At 51.0% G+C, this 21,316-nt stretch overlaps 1 protein-coding gene across 2 annotated transcripts in view; it reads right to left on the reverse strand.

Moving 5' to 3' along the window:
• Window positions 1–21,316, reverse strand: part of LOC142249648 (mitogen-activated protein kinase 12-like) — a 149,276-nt gene that overhangs the window by 45,876 nt on the left and 82,084 nt on the right. Inside the window, exon 1 of one of the 2 annotated variants that reach the window (XM_075321428.1) lies at window positions 7,972–8,289. The exons of the other annotated variant lie outside the window; for it this stretch is intronic. Within the exon in view, the coding sequence (XP_075177543.1) occupies window positions 7,972–8,090 (119 nt within the window). The 5' untranslated portion in view covers window positions 8,091–8,289. Of the gene's footprint in view, window positions 1–7,971; window positions 8,290–21,316 lie in introns of those variants that run through there. 2 annotated transcript variants of the gene reach the window in all.

Raw genomic sequence — 21,316 nt, forward strand, 5'->3', positions numbered from 1 at the left:
AACGCGGTCTTCCATTCGTCCCCAGAGCGGATACGAACTAGGTTGTAAGCACCCCGAAGATCCAGTTTGGTGAACACACGGGCTCCTCTGAGCCGGTCGAACAATTCGGGGATGAGCGGCAGAGGGTACTTGTTCTTTACGGTGATCTGATTCAGACCCCGGTAGTCGATGCAGGGGCGTAGGTCACCCTCTTTCTTCTTAACGAAGAAGAAGCCCGCTCCCGCAGGAGAGGAGGATCTCCGGATGAATCCCTTAGCCAGGCTCTCTGTGATGTAGGTAGACATGGCCCTGGTTTCGGCTGGGGACAACGGATATATCCGTCCTCGAGGTGGTGTTGTTCCTGGGAGCAGGTCGATGGCACAATCGTAGGGACGGTGTGGCGGAAGTACCTCAGACTCCTTCTTGTCGAAAACGTCTGCGAAGGACCAATAGGCCGAGGGCAGTTCCGGTAGGTTCTCTGGAACCGGAGGTCGTCGGATGTGTGGTATGGACTTCAGACACTTCTCATGACAAGAAGGACCCCATCGGGTGATTTCGCCAGTACCCCAGCTGACTGAGGGTTCGTGTGTCCGCAACCAGGGAAGTCCCAGCAGGATTTGATGGGACATGTGTGGAAGGACGTAGAGAGAGATGTTCTCGGTGTGCAGGGCACCGATACGTAGTTCGACCGGTCTGGTGACCCAGGAGATGGTATCAGAGAGGGGTCGCCCATCCACAGAGGCTATCACGAGGGGTTTGTCAAGTGGAGTAACAGGCAGCTGGTACTTGTCCACCGTGGCCTGCTGAATGAAATTGCCTGCTGCCCCGGAATCGAGGTATGCCTCAGCCGTGAACCGCGTCTCTCCCGTTGACACTTGCACAGTCCACATAACCGGGTCTGAGAGAGTCCCAGCACCTAGGGTGGCCTCTCCTACCAACCCTAGGCTTTGGAGTTTCCCGGCCTCTCTGGACAGGAACGTAGCAGGTGTGTGCCCTCTCCGCAGTAGAAGCAGAGACCCTTGGCGAGCCGCTCTGCTCGACGCTGTTCAGACTGTCGTACTCGGTCAATCTGCATGGGCTCGTGGACGGGAATCCCAGCTGTTGATGACTGAGGTGCGGAGGGCTTCTGGGGAGGTGAGGAATGCCGTACCGGTCGTCTCTCACGAGACAGCTCTTTAGAGCGCTCCTGAAAACGAATGTCCACTCGAGTAGCCAGGGCAATCAGGGCATCTAGGGTGGAGGGCAAGTCACGACCCGCCAACTCATCTTTGATGCGACTCGAGAGTCCCTCCCAGAAGGCGGCTGTCAGGGCCTCATTATTCCACCCGAGTTCAGAAGCCAAAGTGCGGAAACGGATGGCGTATTGGCCCACCGTCAGTGTTCCTTGACGTAGGCGGAGAAGTGATGAAGCAGACGCAGAGGCGCGTCCCGGCTCGTCAAAGGTACTGCGAAAGGCCTGCAGGAACTCTCGAAGGTTCTTGGTCACGGGGTCCTCCTTCTCCCACAAGGGGTTCATCCACGCCAGTGCCTCGCCCTCTAGGTGGGACATTATAAAGGCGACCTTGGCTTGGTCGGAGGCGAATAGATGTGGCAGCTGCGTGAAATGAAGGGAACATTGGTTGATGAAGCCCCTGCAGGTCTTGGGATCTCCAGAATAACGAGGTGGTGAAGCCAACCGGAGTTGGGAAGCACCCGACGAGGCTGCCACTGGTGCGGGAGCCGTGGATTGTCCATTGGAGGACCTGGGTGCCGCAGGCGTCATGGATGCTTGTAACGTGTACAGGCGGGTGTCCACGGAGGTCATAAATTGCAGCATGCGGGTCTGGACTTCACGCTGGCGTTGGAGTTCCTCTTGCAGGGCCAATAGTGCTGCAGCGGGATCCATGGCCTGATCTTACTGTCACGGCCAGGTGTACGGGCAGGCCCAGGAGGTGGATCCACTGGACCGAACTCCTAGATGGTAGCAAAGAGTCCGGCAGCTGGAGCACTAGAAACAGCAGAGCAGTCCTTGCACACAGGTATAGCGGAGAAGTCCCTGGGACTACGGAGTTACGGGTGGTAGTCCGGGTGACGCAGCTCAGGTTCGGAAGCCGAGATGATGTCAGGCGGGGTCCGGAACCTTGGGAGCAAGAAGACGGGTCACCGCAGGGATCCGAGGTGGTGCGGACTGTCAGGATGGCAGATGGACAGCGTTCGGGTTTCAGGATACGGCAGACTGGATGGCGAAGCAGGCACGGCTCTACAAAGAGAGATAGGTGAGTACGAGCACAGTAACACCAGGAGACCTGACTCCTAGCTCAGGGAACACGAAGATCAGGCCCCGCCCCCTTGGACAATACACCCCTTTATACCCTGTACCTGTTCAGCCTCATTTCCTGTTAATGGACGCTGGCCCTTTAAGAAAGGGTCAGTGACCGCGCGCGCGCCCTAATGCGCATGCGCGCAGCCCGGGTGCCAGAAGCCAGGAAGGGAGGCTGAGAAGAGGACGCAGGGGAGCCAGCCAGGGCCTGGGAAGCCGTCGGGCGCCGCGATCGGAGGCCAGGGGGCCTGGGAAGGACGGGGACCGAAGGCTGGAGATCGGGGAGCGTGGCAGGTGAGCCGGGGAGCGGGGCTGAGGACCCGGGGAGCGGGGCAGGAGACCCGAGGAGAGGGGCCACGGACCCGGGGAGCGTGACAAAGATCTTCCATTATGACCTGTTTCCCATAGACTTCAATGTTAGAAAATTGTCGCAATTTTTTGTGGCAGGACAAAAATGTGGCACAAACTCCAGTTTTTGTTTTATCAAAAAGACAGCCAGAAGGAAAACGGAAGACGATGTACGACACTTCTGTTCCCATTTATATGGATGGATTCTGTACTAGAATTTTTTGTTTCCTTTTTTACAATCCCAAAATTAATCCTGTTTATTGGTTACAGATTCATAGCTGCAGCGAATATTGCTAGGTTCACATGATGCGTGAATGTTGCGTTTTTTTCATTGTGTATTTGCATATGGAAAAGCTGCACTTTATGGTTCTAGCAAAGCAGCGCGTGTGCAGAGCGGGCTGACAATCAAAGTGCCGGGCAGTGATTACAGGACTGCAAAGTGACTAGTGGCTAACAGCTCCCTGCACCAGCGGCTGCAGGGAGGACATTACTTAATTTTCTCCCTTCGGCTGAGCTTCCAGTAAGCCGGATACACCTGGTATAACAGATATCTACAGGCAAATATCATGTCTGGACGTGACAGGTTCCCTTTAAATCTCCTTCACGTTGCAAGTATTGTAAAATGTGTTGGATTTTTTTTTCTCCCCAAAATTTGCAGCAAATCTGCCCTAAGTGCACAAAACCTGCAAAACTGGGTAAATGGATGACAACGGGTTAGATGTGCTTTAAGCTTTGCCAGAATTGCACTCTAAGGCTAAGTTCACATTTCCGCTAAAATCTATCAGTCACAATCCGCTGCTCTTGTAAACAGCGGAATCCGTTTAGCGGATTCCGCTGCTCCCATAGACTTGTATGAGCAGCGGATTGTGACTGATGATGCTGCGTTGCACCCTCCGCCCGACTGATCAGTCGTGGAACGACTGACCGCCGGGCGGGAGGAACGCAGCATGTAACGTTTTTTGAGCAGCGAGATCCGTCGGATTTCGCTGCGCATGCTCTCTGGCTCCCTGCACACGTCACCAGCTTTGGTTGGTTACCCGATATTTACCCTGGTTACGGTGCAAGGAGCCAGCGCTAAGCGGTGTAGGCCCGTAACCAAGGTAAATATCGGGTAACCAAGGTAAACATCGGGTGCTTTGCTGTTACCCGATATTTAGGCTGGTTACGTGTGCAGGGAGGCCGACACTTCCCCGCTCGGCCCCGCCCCCTCCCGCACTCCGCACATGTATGTACACACACACACACACACACACACACACACACACCTGTCCCCAGCCATGCAGACAAGCACTGACACCCTCGTCTGGCCCCGCCCCCTGCTTGGCTCCGCCCCCTCCCGCACTTTGCATGTGTGCACACACACACACACACATACATACATACATACATACATGCACATACACATACACTCACCTGTCCCCAGCCATGCAGACCGCAGCACTTCTACTGACATCCTCAGCGCCTGGCCCCGCCCCCCGCTCGGCTCCGCCCCCTCCCGCACTTTGCATGTGCACACACATACATACATACATACATACATACATACATACATACATGCACATACACACACTCACTCACTCACAGATACACTCACCTGTCCCCAGCCATGCAGACCGCAGCACTTCCACTGACATCCTCAGCGCCTGGCCCCGCCCCCCGCTCGGCTCCGCCCCCTCCCGCACTTTGCATGTGCACACACATACATACATACATACATACATGCACATACACACACTCACTCACTCACAGATACACTCACCTGTCCCCAGCCATGCAGACCGCAGCACTTCCACTGACATCCTCAGCGCCTGGCCCCGCCCCCCGCTCGGCTCTGCCCCCGAACTCCGCCCCCCGCACACAACGGAATCCGACAAAGAATTCTGTTCTTTGTCATCCGTTGTACAGCGTTGAACAGCGCATCAGTCACATGCGTCAAGCGACGCATGTGACTGATACAAATCAACGGAAATGTGAACTTAGCCTAAGATATACCGGCGCTGCCTTAAAATCTGCAGCACTTTACAAATGTGCTCGAGGGCGGATCATTGCTGAGCACATATCCTGCGGCTCTCTGACTACAGAACTACTACAAGTTCCAGCATGACCTGCTACAGTCAGGAATGTGGACTTCTGCCTTTGAGGCTCCTCTACCCCCGACATATAGATTTCTATACATTTCAGCATTGCTGGATGGATGGATAGATAGATAGATAGATAGATAGATAGATAGATAGATAGATAGATAGATAGAGGCAGGGGCGTAACTACCGCGGTCGCAGCGGTCGCCATTGCGACCGGGCCCAGCAGGTTAGGGGCCCGCCCTGAAGATAAACAGCTGATCGTGTCAGGGAGAGGGAGCTGCGTTGCTTGTGTTGTAACTACAGTATACTATACTAGCTCTTATACAAGTGGCCGGCACCGCCCCCTCCAGCCTCTTTACCTCGGGATGACTGCCTGCCGCGTCATCTACTCTTCTACAGCCAGGGTATGGAGACAGTGACTGGCTGCTGTGAGTGACTGTGGATTCATGTCGGCAGTCGCAGGACATGAAGAATCAGGTCAGGACTGGAGGCTGCAGTGCGGTCTGAGGGGCAGACAGTGGCCGACACAGTTACTAAGTTTGTGACTTGTTTGTGAGGCTCAGCCTCTGCTGCCTCCCCCTCCCATTAGATCTGTTCAGTGACCCAATGTCGACCCTATTTAGTAATGTGCAGGCAGCCATGTGATGGACAGGGACTCAGGGAGGGTACTATAATGCAGAAAAGTGCATCTGGCCTTTTTTGCATTATATCTTTATTATAATGTAAAGATTCACCAAGCTGCCAGTGCCTGGAACACTTTGGAATCTGTGGGGATGGGGGATAAGGGACTGAGGCTGATCTATGAGCTGGTGGGGGTCACAACCCACAGAACCAGTCACATACAATGAGTGTAAGCAGTGGTGGAAGCTTTTAGAGCAGTTTGTTTGTTGAAGGCAGCCAGGTCCTTTTGCTAAATTTGGCTAAATTACTGTGCACTGCTGAGTGCTAATACACTAAGCTATGTGCACAACATGGAGATTTGGTTGCAGAAATTTCTGCACCAAATCTATATCTACTGGCAGGAGAAATGCTGCAGCAAAAACAAGGGGTTTTGCCACAATTTGATGCATTATATGTATTTTTTGCTTGCGTTTTGTTTCCCATTACTTTTAATGGGGAAAACACAGCAAAAACACAAAGAATTGACATGCTGCAGTTTTTTTTCTACAACCAAATCTGTAAGGAAAAAAGAAGCAGCGTGTGCACAGCAAGTCAGAAATCTTATAGACTTTGCTGGGATGCGTTTTCCTTGCTTTTATTGATTAAAAAAAGGCAAGGAAAAATTCATGAAAAAATGTAAAAAAAAAACAAAACGCCACGTGGGCAGACAGCCTTAGGTCTGAAATTAATTGAGTCTGAAGCAGGGGGCGTAACAACCACGGTCGCAGCGGTCGCCACTGCGACCGAGCCTGGGCAGGTTTGGGGCCCGCAGCCGGCGCCCGCCGTTCAGAGAAACAGCCGGCTCCTCTCAGCTGTTACTTTAATTTCAAACAGTAGCGCAGCTACCGGGGGAGGGGGGGGCCTGTGCTCAGAGGACGCCCATCCGGAGCTGCGCTATTGTTAACTATATCGGCGCATACAGCGCGCTGATGTAGTTAACCTCTGCGGTAGTGCTGGGAAATATGATTTCCCTGCACTGCTTTATGAGCGCACGCGCAGGACATCAGAGTCCCAGCGTGGTGTCGTCACCGCAAAGCGCCGGAACTTTGATATCTCGTGCGTGGGATGAGACTGCTGTGATCCGCTGGGGCCACCAGGAGAACCCTGGAGTAGGGTGGGTCTATCCTTTTTTTTATATATATATATATATATATATTTATAACTCTACAGGTGACCATACACCTGAACAACGTCTGGAGGGGGGCCCAGGTCCAAATTTCGCACCAGGGCCCATCGCACTCTAGTTACGCCACTGGATAGAGGGATAGATGGAGGGATAGATAGATAGATAGATAGATAGATAGAGGGATAGATAGAGGGATAGATGGAGGGATAGATAGATAGATAGATAGATAGATAGATAGATAGATAGATAGATAGATAGAGGGATAGATAGATAGATAGATAGATAGATAGATAGATAGATAGATAGATAGATAGATAGATAGAGGGATAGAGAGATAGATAGATAGATAGATAGATAGATAGATAGATAGATAGATAGATAGATAGAGGGATAGATGGAGGGATAGATAGATAGATAGAGGGATAGATGGAGGGATAGAAGGATAGATGGAGGGATAGAAGGATAGATGGATGGATAGAGGGATAGATAGAGGTATAGATAGATAGATAGATAGATAGAGGGATAGATGGAGGGATAGAAGGATAGATGGATGGGTAGATGAATAGAGGGATAGATAGATAGATAGATAGATAGATAGATAGATAGATAGATAGAAGGATGGATGGATATATAGATAGAGAGATAGAGAGAGAGATAGCTTGATAGATAGATAGAAGGATAGATAGATAGATGGATGGATAGATGGATAGATAGAAGGATAGATGGATGGATGGATAGATGGATGGATAGAAGGAAGATAGATTGATAGATAGATTTGGATGGATGGATAGATGCAGATAGATGGATGGATGGATGGATGAATGGATAGAAGGATAGATAGTTAAATGGATAAATAGATAGATAGATAGAGGGATAGATAGAGGGATAGATAGATTGATAGATGGATGGATAGAAGGATAGATGGAGGGATAGATGGATGGATAGATGAATAGATAGATAGAAGGATAGATAGATAGAAGGATAGATAGATAGATAGATAGATAGATAGATAGAAAAAAGGATGGATGGATAGATGGATGGATAGAAGGATAGATGGATGGATAGAGAGATAGAGAGATAGAGAGATAGATAGATAGATAGATAGATAGATGGATAGAAGGATAGATGGATAGATGGATGGATAGAAGGATAGATAGATAAATAGATAAATTGATAGATAGATAGATAGATAGATAGATTTATGGATAGATAGATAGATAGATAGATAAAAGGATAGATATAAAGAAATATACATAGATAGATTACCAGATGGATGGATAGATCGATAGAACGATCACTCATACATTCCCAACCTGTCTGGAGACCTGTGATCCATTATGTGACACTCTATTTATAAATATGTATATACATAGTATCTGTCTTACAATGTAACACATGTGTAGAACATTCCGCAGGCGTCAGAAGTCCAGGAAAACCCTATGATGCCGCCTCCCGGTTATCTCGTGTGCAGAACTCACCACACCGTCCCGTACGCCCCAGATCCGACCGCTCTCAGCTCCTTGTATCGCCCGGGGACCTCCCATTTGGTCTTGTTAATCTCTTGGTAGTAGAAGCCTTTCCTGGGCGCAGCGTCCATGGTGTCGTGCAGACAGTGAGTAGTCGGCTCGGTGAGTATGATCTTCCCCCAGGTGCGGCCCCTCCTCCTCCAGGTATGTAAACAGGACGACTTCCTCCATAAAAATGAAAGTTCACGCAGGTTTCGCACGAGGATTCCTGGAGATTACAGAACCTGTCCCCACGTGTCACCGACCATCACATATAGGGGAGGAAATCCTACTATGGTGCAGCTCCTAAAATAATGACGAAGAGTATAGGGGTGAACAGAGACCATCTTTGCCGACTTGGTCTTGCTGGAGAATCGAGTAATGCACACCAAAATTATTTTGCAAGAGCCGATATCCCATTTTGCCCCCATTTTTCAAATCTAGAAATAGTCCATAGAATAGTGATGAGTGTAACCGAACTGTAATGTTCGGGGTTCGTACCAGACACCGGGTGTCCACTGCTGAACGCCGAACATGGACTTCTCATGGAAGTTGTTATACAGTTCAGGTATTGGCATGGCTGTGATTGGTCAGCGCACCATGTGACCCGGCCTGCATAAACCCCGGATCACGGGTGGTACCGCCATTCTGTTCTGAGCCTGCTGCAGAGTGGCCTAATACTGTGTTTCCCCCAAAAATAAGACCTTCCTGAAAATAAGCTCTAGCAGGAATTTTCAGCATTTTCGGTGTAACGTTTAACCCTGAAAATAAGCCCTAGATGCGGTTCAATAATAAAGGGTCCGTGCAGCTAAAAAAGTTAAAGAATACTGAAGGACACCTCATTATAGGAAGCAGACACCCCCAAAAGAGAGAAGGCAGCCCCAAGAGAATGGGAAGACCTGCAGCGAAAGGCACACCCACACACTTAACATCGTACAGACACACAACATCTGGTAATACCGATTGTTTCCTGCCAACAGAGAATCCTGGGACGCAGAGCAGTGGAGTGCAAGGACCTGCAGTGGAACACATAGAGGACCTGCGGTGGAACGCATAGAGGACCTGCGGTGGAATGTATAGAGGACCTGCGGTGGAACACATAGAGGACCTGCAGTGGAACACATAGAGGACCTGCGGTGGAACGCATATGTCGCGGGCGGAGGAGGGGACGCTGCGCTCACCCACTGCTCGGGTCCTGCTGCTGCTCGGTTGTGGCTCGAGCGGTGGGCCGGATCCCGGGGACTCGAGCGGCGTTCCTCGCCCGTGAGTGAAAGGGGGTGGTTTGGGTTTAGGGATATTGTCCGTGACGCCACCCACGGTTGTGGTGAGATTGGTGACACCACCGCTGCTCTGGACGGGGATCCCGGGAGCGATGACAGGGAGCAGCTTGGATGTTGGTTCTCCCCTCCGTAGGTAGGGGGTTTGGTGCTCCCGGGGCCCGGTGAGGGGTAGGGAAGATGGCAGGCGGGTTACGGGGCCTGGTGAGGTGCAGGGTCGCGGGGGCAGCGCTGTGTCGCACGGCACGGTGGTACTCACTTAGCCAGTAACGAATACACAGTCTCCGGTTAAACAAACGGCTGGATGGACGGGTCCCACAGACGGCTGCGGTGTTTCTCCTCCCGGCAGGTTGATGGTGACTGCCTTTCCCTGCACCTGTGTAGTGTGTACGGTTCCAATGGGTTCCCACCGGTAACCCGCTCCCCCAGCTTGGATGGGTGCTGAAGGAGCCCCTTTTGCCCGCAGGCTCTGGCCCTGGGAACTTTAGCCTTGGCGGTGACTGTGTTTCCCTTCACGGTTTGAGCTGTCGCCTTCTATCGGGACTTGGCTGCTGGGAAACCCCGGAGGTTCCCTTTGCTAACGGATTTGACAGTTTCAACGGCGACTCCTAGCCTTGTCGGGGTCCGTAAGCCCTGCCGGATGGTGCTGGCTTCTCTTTGTTCACCGGTCCGGTACTGCCGGGCCACCGCCCATCCACGGTCCTTACGGCTCACTCCAATCGGCCTCTCCTGCAGACGGTCACCACCGTCTGCCAACCTTGCTGTACCGTCCGGGCCACACACCCGGACCGCTTTCTGTCTGCTCCTCTACCACTTCACTTCCTTTTGCTTCAAAACTCAACTCTCGACTCCTTCCTTTTCCCGCCTCCAGGACTGTGAACTCCTCGGTGGGCGGGACCAACCGCCTGGCCCACCCCCTGGTGTGGACATCAGCCCCTGGAGGAAGGCAACAAGGATTTTGTGTTTTGGCTTCGGTGTGCCTGATCGGGGTGTGGGGTGTGTTGGTGTAGTTCCTGTGACGACCTGGCTTGTCCAGGGCGCCACATTCCCCCTTAGTAAAATACAGACCGTCCGCGGGTTGCCCGTCCATCACCGGTTTTATTTTAACTGTAAAAGATAAAAAAACGGTAAAACATTTTAACAAGCATTTTGTATTCTTCCCACATCGGGAGGCACATTACTTTAAATGTTACCAACATTCAATAACGGTTACGGCTTCCGCTCTCTCCTACCCAAGCAACCTGGCCCTGATGCTGCCCCTAAGCAAATGGGCAGCACCCCTTGACCCCAGTCCAGCACCAAGTTGCCCGAGCGGGTTCTGTCCCTTTTAGGGGCCCCACGTCCATGGGGAACCCCTGAACCCCCCCGGAGGATCGCCACCGGTTACGGTAGTGGCGTGCCTGGGCCATCACTTTCCTCCAGGCCCATCCTCCAAATCAGCCTTTCTGGAGGCGGTCACGGTACAAGCCAACATATATTTTATTTACATACCACAAGTTCGTGGTTGCCCTGCTAGTTCTCGGGCTTGTCCGTAGCAGTTTCTACGCAGTGGGTACAATAGGTCACTCCGGGGACCAGTTGCCGGCAACGACCGGTTTAATGAAGTTGCAAATCTGGTGAACTTCTTCGTTAATCATTTTCATCATTCTGGAACTTTCAAACGGTACTGGTGGTCCCAACGGGGACAACTTGCAGCGGAGCTCCGCTGACTTTGGAGCGGCTACCACCGCAGGGGGTCAGGCCACTCGGGGACCGGTCGGTACATCGGGTTCTCCTTCCACCGGCAGTTCAGCCCAGAACCACTGACGGCCGTTAAGAACGGTGGTGGGGGCAGCGTGGTCGGAACCCCCTCCTCCATCAGCGACATTCTCTCTGGACCTCCGGCTGCGGTGCCGGCCCCCGGCTCCCATGCAATCAGGGCTGGTTCTGGGGTTTGGGTGGACTGGTCGTGACGCGGCACGGCCGCAGAGGCCCCTTGCTCACGGGCCCCCACTACGGCAACCATCCTGCGCATCTCCACCTTCCAGTCCAGCAGGTGCTGCAGGCTCTGCGCCCTCACCTTCAAGCAGAACTGGCCCAGCTCCCGTTCCAGCCACGCAGCGGTCCCGGCGGGGAGCTCACCCGGGCCGCAGTCTTCAAAGGCTACTCCTCCCCGGTTCCCCCAGAGCGTGGATGCTCCGGTAGCGGGTACTCCCGCGCTCCAATTCGAGGACGCTGCCATCTCTCCATCCGTGTCCCCCTTAGTCTTTTTCCGGCTCCTCCTCTACAGGGGCGGGGTTTAGGCCTTCGCGCCTCCACTGCTCGAGGAGACGCTCGAGCGGGGATTTTTCGCGACCAAGATGGCGGCTTCTCCAAATTTTCGGCCAGACACCTCCGGCGGTCACAAGGCGCACCTCTACCAGATGGCAGAGCGGTAAGATCCTGTTCGTGACGCCAAGTTGTCGCTGGCGGAGGAGGGGACGCTGCGCTCACCCACTGCTCGGGTCCGGCTGCTGCTGCTGCTGCTCGGTGGTGGCTCGAGCGGTGGGCCGGATCCCGGGGACTCGAGCGGCGTTCCTCGCCCGTGAGTGAAAGGGGGTGGTTTGGGTTTAGGGATATTGTCCGTGACGCCACCCACGGTTGTGGTGAGATTGGTGACACCACCGCTGCTCTGGACGGGGATCCCGGGAGCGATGACAGGGAGCAGCTTGGATGTTGGTTCTCCCCTCCGTAGGTAGGGGGTTTGGTGGTCCCGGGGCCCGGTGAGGGGTAGGGAAGATGGCAGGCGGGTTACGAGGCCTGATGAGGTGCAGGGTCGCGGGGGCAGCGCTGTGCCGCACGGCACGGTGGTACTCACTCAGCCAGTAACGAATACACAGTCTCCGGTGAAACAAACGGCTGGATGGACGGGTCCCACAGACAGCTGCGGTAGTTCTCCCGGCAGGTTGATGGTGACTGCCTTTCCCTGCACCTGTGTAGTGTGTACGGTTCCAATGGGTTCCCACCGGTAACCCGCTCCCCCAGCTTGGATGGGTGCTGAAGGAGCCCCTTTTGCCCGCAGGCTCTGGCCCTGGGAACTTTAGCCTTGGCAGTGACTGTGTTTCCCTTCACGGTTTGAGCTGTCACCTTCAATCGGGACTTGGCTGCTGGGAAACCCCGGAGGTTCCCTTTGCTAACGGATTTGACAGTTTCAACGGCGACTCCTAGCCTTGTCGGGGTCCGTAAGCCCTGCCGGATGGTGCTGGCTTCTCTTTGTTCACCGGTACGGTACCGCCGGGCCACCGCCCGTCCATGGTCCTTACGGCTCACTCCAATCGGCCTCTCCTGCAGACGGTCACCACGGTCTGCCAACCTTGCTGTACCGTCCGGGCCACACACCCGGACCACTTTCTGTCTGCTCCTCTACCACTTCACTTCCTTTCGCTTCAAAACTCAACTCTCGACTCCTTCCTTTTCCTGCCTCCAGGACTGTGAACTCCTCGGTGGGCGGGACCAACCGCCTGGCCCACCCCCTGGTGTGGACATCAGCCCCTGGAGGAAGGCAACAAGGATTTTGTGTTTTGGCTTCGGTGTGCCTGACCGGGGTGTGGGGTGTGTTGGTGTAGTTCCTGTGACGACCTGGCTTGTCCAGGGCGCCACACATAGAGGACCTGCGGTAAAATGCATAGAGGACCTGCGGTGGAATGCATAGAGGACCTGCGGTAGAACACATACAGGACCTGTGGTAGAACGCATAGAGGACCTGCGGTGGAACGCATAGAGGACCTGCGGTGGAACGCATAGAGGACCTGCGGTAGAACGCATAGAGGACCTGCGGTGGAACGCATAGAGGACCTGCGGTAGAACGCATCGAGGACCTGCGGTGGAACGCATAGAGGACCTGCGGTAGAACACATACAGGACCTGTGGTAGAACGCATAGAGGACCTGCAGTGGAACGCATAGAGGACCTGCGGTGGAACGCATAGAGGACCTGTGGTAGAACGCATAGAGGACCTGTGGTAGAACGCATCGAGGACCTGCGGTGGAACGCATAGAGGACCTGCGGTAGAACGCATAGAGGACCTGCGGTGGAACGCATAGAGGACCTGCGGTAGAACGCTTAGCGGACCTGTGGTGGAACGCATAGAGGACGTGCAGTAGAACACATACAGGACCTGTGGTAGAACGCATAGAGGACCTGCGGTGGAACGCATAGAGGACCTGCAGTGGAACGCATAGAGGACCTGCGGTAGAATAAATAGAGGACCTGTGGTGGAACACATAGAGGACGTGCAGTAGAACACATACAGGACCTGTGGTAGAACGCATAGAGGACGTGCAGTAGAACACATACAGGACCTGTGGTAGAACGCATAGAGGACGTGCAGTAGAACACATACAGGACCTGTGGTAGAACGCATAGAGGACCTGCGGTGGAACGCATAGAGGACCTGCGGTGGAACGCATAGAGGACCTGCGGTAGAATAAATAGACGACCTGTGGTGGAATGTATAGAGGACCTGTGGTGGAATGTATAGAGGACCTGTGGTGAAACGCATAGAGGACCTGTGGTGGAACACATATAGGACATGCAGTGCAATGCATAGAGGACCCGCAGTGGAACACATCAATATCAATCTGATACGGTCATTATTAGCAGAAGGCAGCGTTTTCCACAACATAGTGGAAGAATATGTGTCCACATGTCTCCACGTATTGAGTGATGGATCAACAACATTTAAGGTCTGGATCTCCAAATTGGACACATGGCCTGAGCTTGCCCTTTATGCCTTGAAGGTGCTGGCCTGCCCTGTGGCAAATAGGGGGGTCATCACAGACCGGTACATCCGCCTGTCCACAGCCATTAAAATGAACCAGGCATGGATCACGCAGCACTTGTCAGTACCTTGGCTGACTTGAGAGGTATAGCAGCCGCACCCAGCCATGGTTATACTCTATGCGGTTTATTCGTTCCATTTGCCATTCCCAATATTTTAGGGCCTCCCCAAAAAAACCCACAAAAACAGTGTTTGTTACCTCCTCCTTTACCTCTTCCAGTTGGGCCTCAGCCTCCTTATTTTGTATTCTTTGTTAATTTGTCACTTCCCTATCCCATTTCTTTGCAGGCAATGGCCCCAAATGTTGTTTCCTTCCGCAGCCCCCGAGCTCTTACTACAGCTATTTTACAGCACAAAAGCGTGGGTCCCCTCAACTTCTATAATGGACGGAGGGAAATCCAAACCTCTGCAACCGGAGGCTCCCAAAATTCTGCTGGTTTTGTTTTACGGATGATTTTATGTAAATGTCAATAATTAGATCATTCCCAGCGTCTGTCGGTGAAAGCCGCGGTGGTTTATACAAACGCCGGGATGTGATTTGTGCGCCGTATTGACGGCTTTACTGTCTGCGCTTATAATCAATAGCCATAAAGTCTCTACAGCTGCAGCCTGACCTTGTAATACATTATAGCATGGCGGAGGGGATATAACAAAGCAGAAAACAGCCGAAAACAGGCTGCAGGTGACACAGTGCATCTACAGCGACCCCACCAGCAGAATAGGGAGTGTGTGATGCCCTGGCAAAACCAGGTAGTCACAGAAGTAGTCCACCCTCCTTGATTACAACACAACAACCCACACCCTGGCACAACACACAGCCATTAAAGCCTAGCCACCCCCCATGACAATAGGGACACACCAGTGGGCGGGACCAGGCGGATGTGAGCGCCCACCTAGGGGTCCTGAGGTGTCAGGGGGGGAACACAAGAGAACAGAACAGTCCAGACAGTGGAACAGTGCTGACAGTGGACAGTGGAGTCAGGGGTAGGGGCTCCTGGACTACCGGACTAGGTGACAGACGGCAGAGCAGGACCAGAGGCGACGGAGATCCGGTCTTGGGAGACCTTAATTGGACTGGGGCAGGGTTGCAGCCCGCCGGTGCCGACAGCGGGAATCCGGTCCGGAGGCCGTGCACAGTCGGGGTACCTGGACCCTAAGACGAGAACGGTTGCAAGCCCCCTTGTTAATTGACCAGCCGGGGACAAGGTTTCAGGCCTAGTTCCATAGAAGAAAAAACAAAAAAGCTAGCACTAAATGTGCACTACAGCACTAAAAAATTCCAACTGTACTTATTATAAATATGAGAGTTCCAAAGAAGCCCAGAGAGTGAAACGGAAGCCCAACGCGGGGGATAGGGTGTCCGTCAGAACCAACAGAAATCCCAGGAGTCAGATTTCGCGGGCCACAGCTCCCAAACATACACAGTATCGGGAGTGGACTTCCCCGTTCCACATGGAGTTGTCCCAGAGAAGACACAGACACTGAGTGCAGGAGGAATGGACCCCTGCTTGCTACACCCGGGTGTGGGACTCGAATACACCCGCCAAAGGCGACCGGTCACTGGCAACTTGGTTTACCACCGGACTTGTGTGCGATTCTTTGAACTGTGAGTACACCATTGCCCCCCGGTCCAACCCGACACGCCACCTCCAGCATCCATTACTCCCGCGTACCTGGGCCCCGGTACTACACCTGCCCTACCCGTGGAGGGGATCCCACCTTGCGGCCCCGCTCCATCGGCCCCGGGCGCCCCATCACCAGGCAGCGGCGGTGCTACCAATACCTCACCGCAACCCACGGGTGGCGTCACCGACACATCAATGCCCTGTAAATACTCCCTTCCTACGGTTGTGAGGACGGACAGCCGTGCGAGCCCAGGTCCGGTCACCACTCGAGCCGCAGTAACGAACCCGGATCCGAGCAGCACCCGCAGCGGCAGCGGCCGCCGCCCGCAACAAGTGCAGCTCTGGAGAATAATACAGGATGTAACTCAGGATCAGTGCATGATCAGTAATGTAATGTATGTACACAGTGACTGCACCAGCAGAATAGTGAGTGCAGCTCTGGAGTGTAATACAGGATGTAACTCAGGATAAGTACAGGATAAGTAATGTAATGTATGTACACAATGACTGCACCAGCAGAATAGTGAGTGCAGCTCTGGAGTATAATACAGGATGTAACTCAGGATCAGTACAGGATCAGTAATGTAATGTATGTACACAATGACTGCACCAGCAGAATAGTGAGTGCAGCTCTGGAGTATAATACAGGATGTAACTCAGGAGCACGACAGGATCAGTAATGTAATGTATGTACACAGTGACTGCACCAGCAGAATAGTGAGTGCAGCTCTGGAGTATAATACAGGATGTAACTCAGGAGCACGACAGGATCAGTAATGTAATGCATGTACACACAGTGACTGCACCAGCAGAATAGTGAGTGCAGCTCTGGAGTATAATACAGGATGTAACTCCGGATCAGTACAGGATCAGTAATGTAATGTATGTACACACAGTGACTGCACCAGCAGAATAGTGAGTGCAGCTCTGGAGTATAATACAGGATGTAACTCAGGATCAGTACAGGATCAGTAATGTAATGTATGTGCACAGTGACTGCACCAGCAGAATAGTGAGTGCAGCTCTGGAGTATAATACAGGATGTAACTCCGGATCAGTACAGGATCAGTAATGTAATGTATGTAAACAGTGACTGCACCAGCAGAATAGTGAGTGCAGCTATGGAGTATAATACAGGATGTAACTCCGGATCAGTACAGGATAAGTAATGTAATGTATGTACACAGTGACTGCACCAGCAGAATAGTGAGTGCAGCTTTGGAGTATAAGGCTACTTTCACACATCCGGTTTGAGCCGTGCGGCTCAATCCGGCTGTGAAACCTATGCAACGGATGCGGTGAAAACACCGCATCCTTTGCATAAGTTTTTACATGCGGCCGGTCCGGTTTTTTCCGGTTGCGGCATGCTACTGAGCATGCGCAGTGGAAGAAACTGCATGCGGCGGCCGGATGCGGTTTTTCCGCATCGTGCCGCATCCGGCGTCCATAGGCATGCATTTAAAATGTGCCGCAGCGGCCGGATGCGGCTTTTTTTGCCGGACAAAAAAACGTTGCAAGACACGTTGCCTCCGGCCGCCGCTTTGATAAATTTTGCCGCATCCGGAAAAAAACGGATGCAACGCAAAGCCATCAGGTACAATCCGGTAACAATGCAAATCTATGGGGATAAAACGGATGCGGTACCGGATCCGTTTTACCCGTTTTTTTCCGGATTGTACCTGATGGGAAAAAACTGATGTGTGAAAGTAGCCTTATACAGACTGTTACTAAGGATCTGTATAAGGTTGGTAATGTACTGTGTCCTTATTTTCCAGTATATCCCCCATACGTCCACCAGGTGTCAGCAGTACATTTCTCTTGATCCACCTCTGCACTGACTCACATGGAGCCAATCTTCGGTAACTATTTCCATAAACTTCTAATGGTTTTCTTTAATGATTTTCTCTTTAATGTTCATCCGCCGCAGTCGTGTCGCATTTACCACGAAAATTCAAGGGCAGGAGCACATTACACTGAGGATGGCGGAACCTGTCCCAGAGATTTTGGGAGGAAGGGTCCGCGTCAGGACGAGCCTCAGGAGATCGCAGTGTGGCGGGGAGCGGCGCAGGGGCAGGAGGTGAAATTAGAAGCCAGGAAAAATCATATATATTCTATAAGCCCAGCGGGGGCCGGGTGTCTGCGGCTGCCTGATAGGGAAAAGAAGGATTAGGAGAGAGGACGGAGGGAGAGATGGAGGCGGCCGCGAAAACCACAAGGGGCGAGAATCCGGACATCAAAGACCGTTACCGTAACACATCAGGTCCCAACTTACCGGTACAAAGCGCCGTCATATGGGGACGGGTATAATTGGAAATATTTGCTTTTCGTATATCAGAAAATAGATTTGCCTTTAATGGCAGATGCACTATTCAGAACATATGGAAGAAGGTGGAACATTTTATTAGCAATGACAGATGTACTTGCTGTGTCCACCAGGGGGCGATGTGTTACCAAATCATTGCATCCCTTAGAGCAGTAGAGGGCAATTAACTTTCCCGAGGGGCCACATGAGAGACCGTGACTGGTGTGGGGGCCGAACCCAAAGGCTGAAATTAATTCTGCTCAATATTACTATTACATATTAATTATAATTATCATATTAATTGTATCATCATATTGATTAGAATTAAGAATGCTGACACCCCTATATACAGTATGAGCCCACACACAGCCCCCTAAATACAGGATGAGCCTTTACATAGCTCCTATATATACAGTAAGAATCCCCACATAGCCCCTATATATAGCATGAGCCCAAAATAGCACCTATATACAATATGAGCATCCATATAGCTCCCCTATATACATTAAGAATCCCCATATAGCCCCTATATACTGTATGGGCACCAAATAGCCTCTATATACAATATGAGCCCCCACAAAGCCCCCTATATACAGTAAGAAACCCACATAGCCTCTCTATGTACAGGACGAGCCCCCACATAGCCTCCCGAAATAAAGTATGAGCCCCCCACATAGCCCCCATACCCTATATAACATATGAGCCCCCACATAGCCCCTATATGCAGTATGAGCCCCCACAAAGCCCCTATATACAGTGTGAGCCCCTACATAGACTCTATGTACAGTCCAAGCCCCACATAGCCCCCCTACATACAGTATGAATCGCAACATGGTCCCTATATACAGTATGAGCCCTCCACATGGCCTCTGTATATACAATATGAGCCTCCACTAAGCCCCCTACATACAGTATGAGCCCCCCACACAGCCCCATGCATACAATATGAGCCCCCACATAGACTCTTTATACAGTATGAGCCCTCACACAGCCCCCTATTTACAGTATGAGCCCCAGCATAGCCCTTATCTACAGTATGAGTCCTCACATAGGTCCTTTTATACAGTAGGAGCCCCCACATAGCCCATTATATACAGTATGAGCCCCCACACAGCCTGTCTATATACAGTGTGAGCCCCCACATAGCCCCTTTATATACAGTGTGAGCCCCCACGTGGTCCCTCTATATACAGTGTGAGACCTCACATAGCCCTTCTATAAACAGTGTGAGCCCCCACGTGCCCCCGCTATATACAGTGTGAGACCCACATAGCCCTTCTATATACACTGTGAGCCCCTACATAGCCCCTCTATATACAATGTGAGCCTCCATATATCTTCCTCAATGCAGTGTGAGCCCCCACATAACCACCTGTTATGCAGTGTGAGCCTCCACATAGCCCCTCTATATACAGTATGAGCCTCCACATAGCCCCTCTATATACTGTGTGTTTCAGGCTTTCCTTAGTATTGCACAGATGATAATTTAATCACCTGTATAAGTGATGACTCCAACACCTCAATACTAATGAAATCCGTAAAACATGATCTGTTGGTGCCTCTTGAGGTCTGGAGTTGGGGAACACAGTCTTAGAAAATGTGCACATATTAAGTATTTGGTGCAGACATTTTTGCACCATATCTGCATCTCTTGGCACAAAAAGTTAAATATTCACAATTTTGCAGCATTTTTGACTTGTGTTTTTTATACAGATTTTTTCCATTTATCAGCATGGATGAAATCTGCTGCAAAAACGCAGAAAGAATTGTCATAATACAGTTTTAAATCTGCACCAAATCTGCAAGGAGACAATACTGCTCATGTGCCCGAGACATCAGGATTCTCATTCACTTTGCTGACATCAGGAAACCCTTCAGGTTTTGTAACAAATCTGCGCAAAAAAACCCAAAAACAAATCAAAACCGTAACGTCTGCATACAACTTTATTCTTCCTTATAACATGTGGTAGTAACCAGTGGAGCAAGGGCGAAACACTCCTTCTTTGACAAAGCATCTCACGAAACGCGCGTCGGGCTGTGTGGGGTGAGTCGTGCATTATATGGCCGTATTAACGGACAAATGTATAGATGTATAGATACTTTGTACTTGATATATTCAATATTTGAACTGATACATGTATTTAGTTACTTATTTAAAAAGAAATAAAATATTCCGTATAATACCACTATAATAAATTCATGCAGGTCAAAAAAACCCCAAAGAGAACCCTCAAAGATTCAAATGAAAGGGATAGTGACAGATTAATAATATAAAATATAATTTTTTTTATTAATTTTCAACATTAAAAATATGTACAGAATAAATAAAAAACATAAATGCTGGACCGGTTCAATTTCCCAAATATTACCGGATTATCAGGTTTTATAAAGTACCTATTGCACTGACCATATATTAGTAGTTAAAGTTCTATGTAACCTAGATATTTATATCAATAAAGGTAATCCCCAGGCTTAAAAAATGCCAAAAAGGTATAGATAAATCCAAATTATATGAATCATTATAGGGGCACAATACCTTAGGATGGTTACAAGTCCTGTATACAGCTGAACCCCGACGCGCGTTTCAAGCGATGTTTTCCTCAGGGGGCACTTATTACTTATTTAGTTTAGTAAATCACCATTGTCATCTGCTCATTCCCCCGCTTTTTGGGGTGTACTTGTGTACTCCTTGTGACCTCTATTATATGTCTTTTAATCTATCCAATAAATATTTTGATATATTTTATTTATTTCTTGGGCTGATTGATCTGGTTGCTCTGGTCATATAATTGTGTTTCATGGTATAAACTGAGCAGAAAAAAACACGCACCGAATGGATTTGTTGCAGATTTTGTGCGGATTCCGCTTTTTTCATCCTTTTGCAGCGTGTGGATAAGGTTTGCTCGTCCTTCCTTCACCCTTCTTTCCTATTGCTCTTCTTACGGCAGAATAAAGAGCTGGCACCAGTAAGAAAAGCCGAAATCCGTGGTGTGAAAATTCTCATAGAGGAAAAGCTTGATTGCACTAATGTGATGTGACAGCGCTGCAGAATTCCGGTGCCGGTACCGGCTGTGGTCCAGCGCTACCTCCTGCCCAGTCCTTCTGCTCTGATAATAGCGGGGCACCGGGTCGCCGAGCCTCGCTGCACGCTTTGTATCGGTGCCAGTCTGTACTGGGCACATCTGTCATTCCAGAGCTCTGCTATGGTGCTTGGCCTCCTGGTATTTTGGTTGAGGGACACTAAATTGTATTTTTGTTCTTAAAGGGAACTTTCACTGTGTAGCTACCACATATACCATAGTGCAGCTGCTACGGC

This window comes from Anomaloglossus baeobatrachus, chromosome 8 (genome assembly GCF_048569485.1).
Source record: "Anomaloglossus baeobatrachus isolate aAnoBae1 chromosome 8, aAnoBae1.hap1, whole genome shotgun sequence".
NCBI classification, from domain to species: Eukaryota; Metazoa; Chordata; class Amphibia; order Anura; family Aromobatidae; genus Anomaloglossus; species Anomaloglossus baeobatrachus.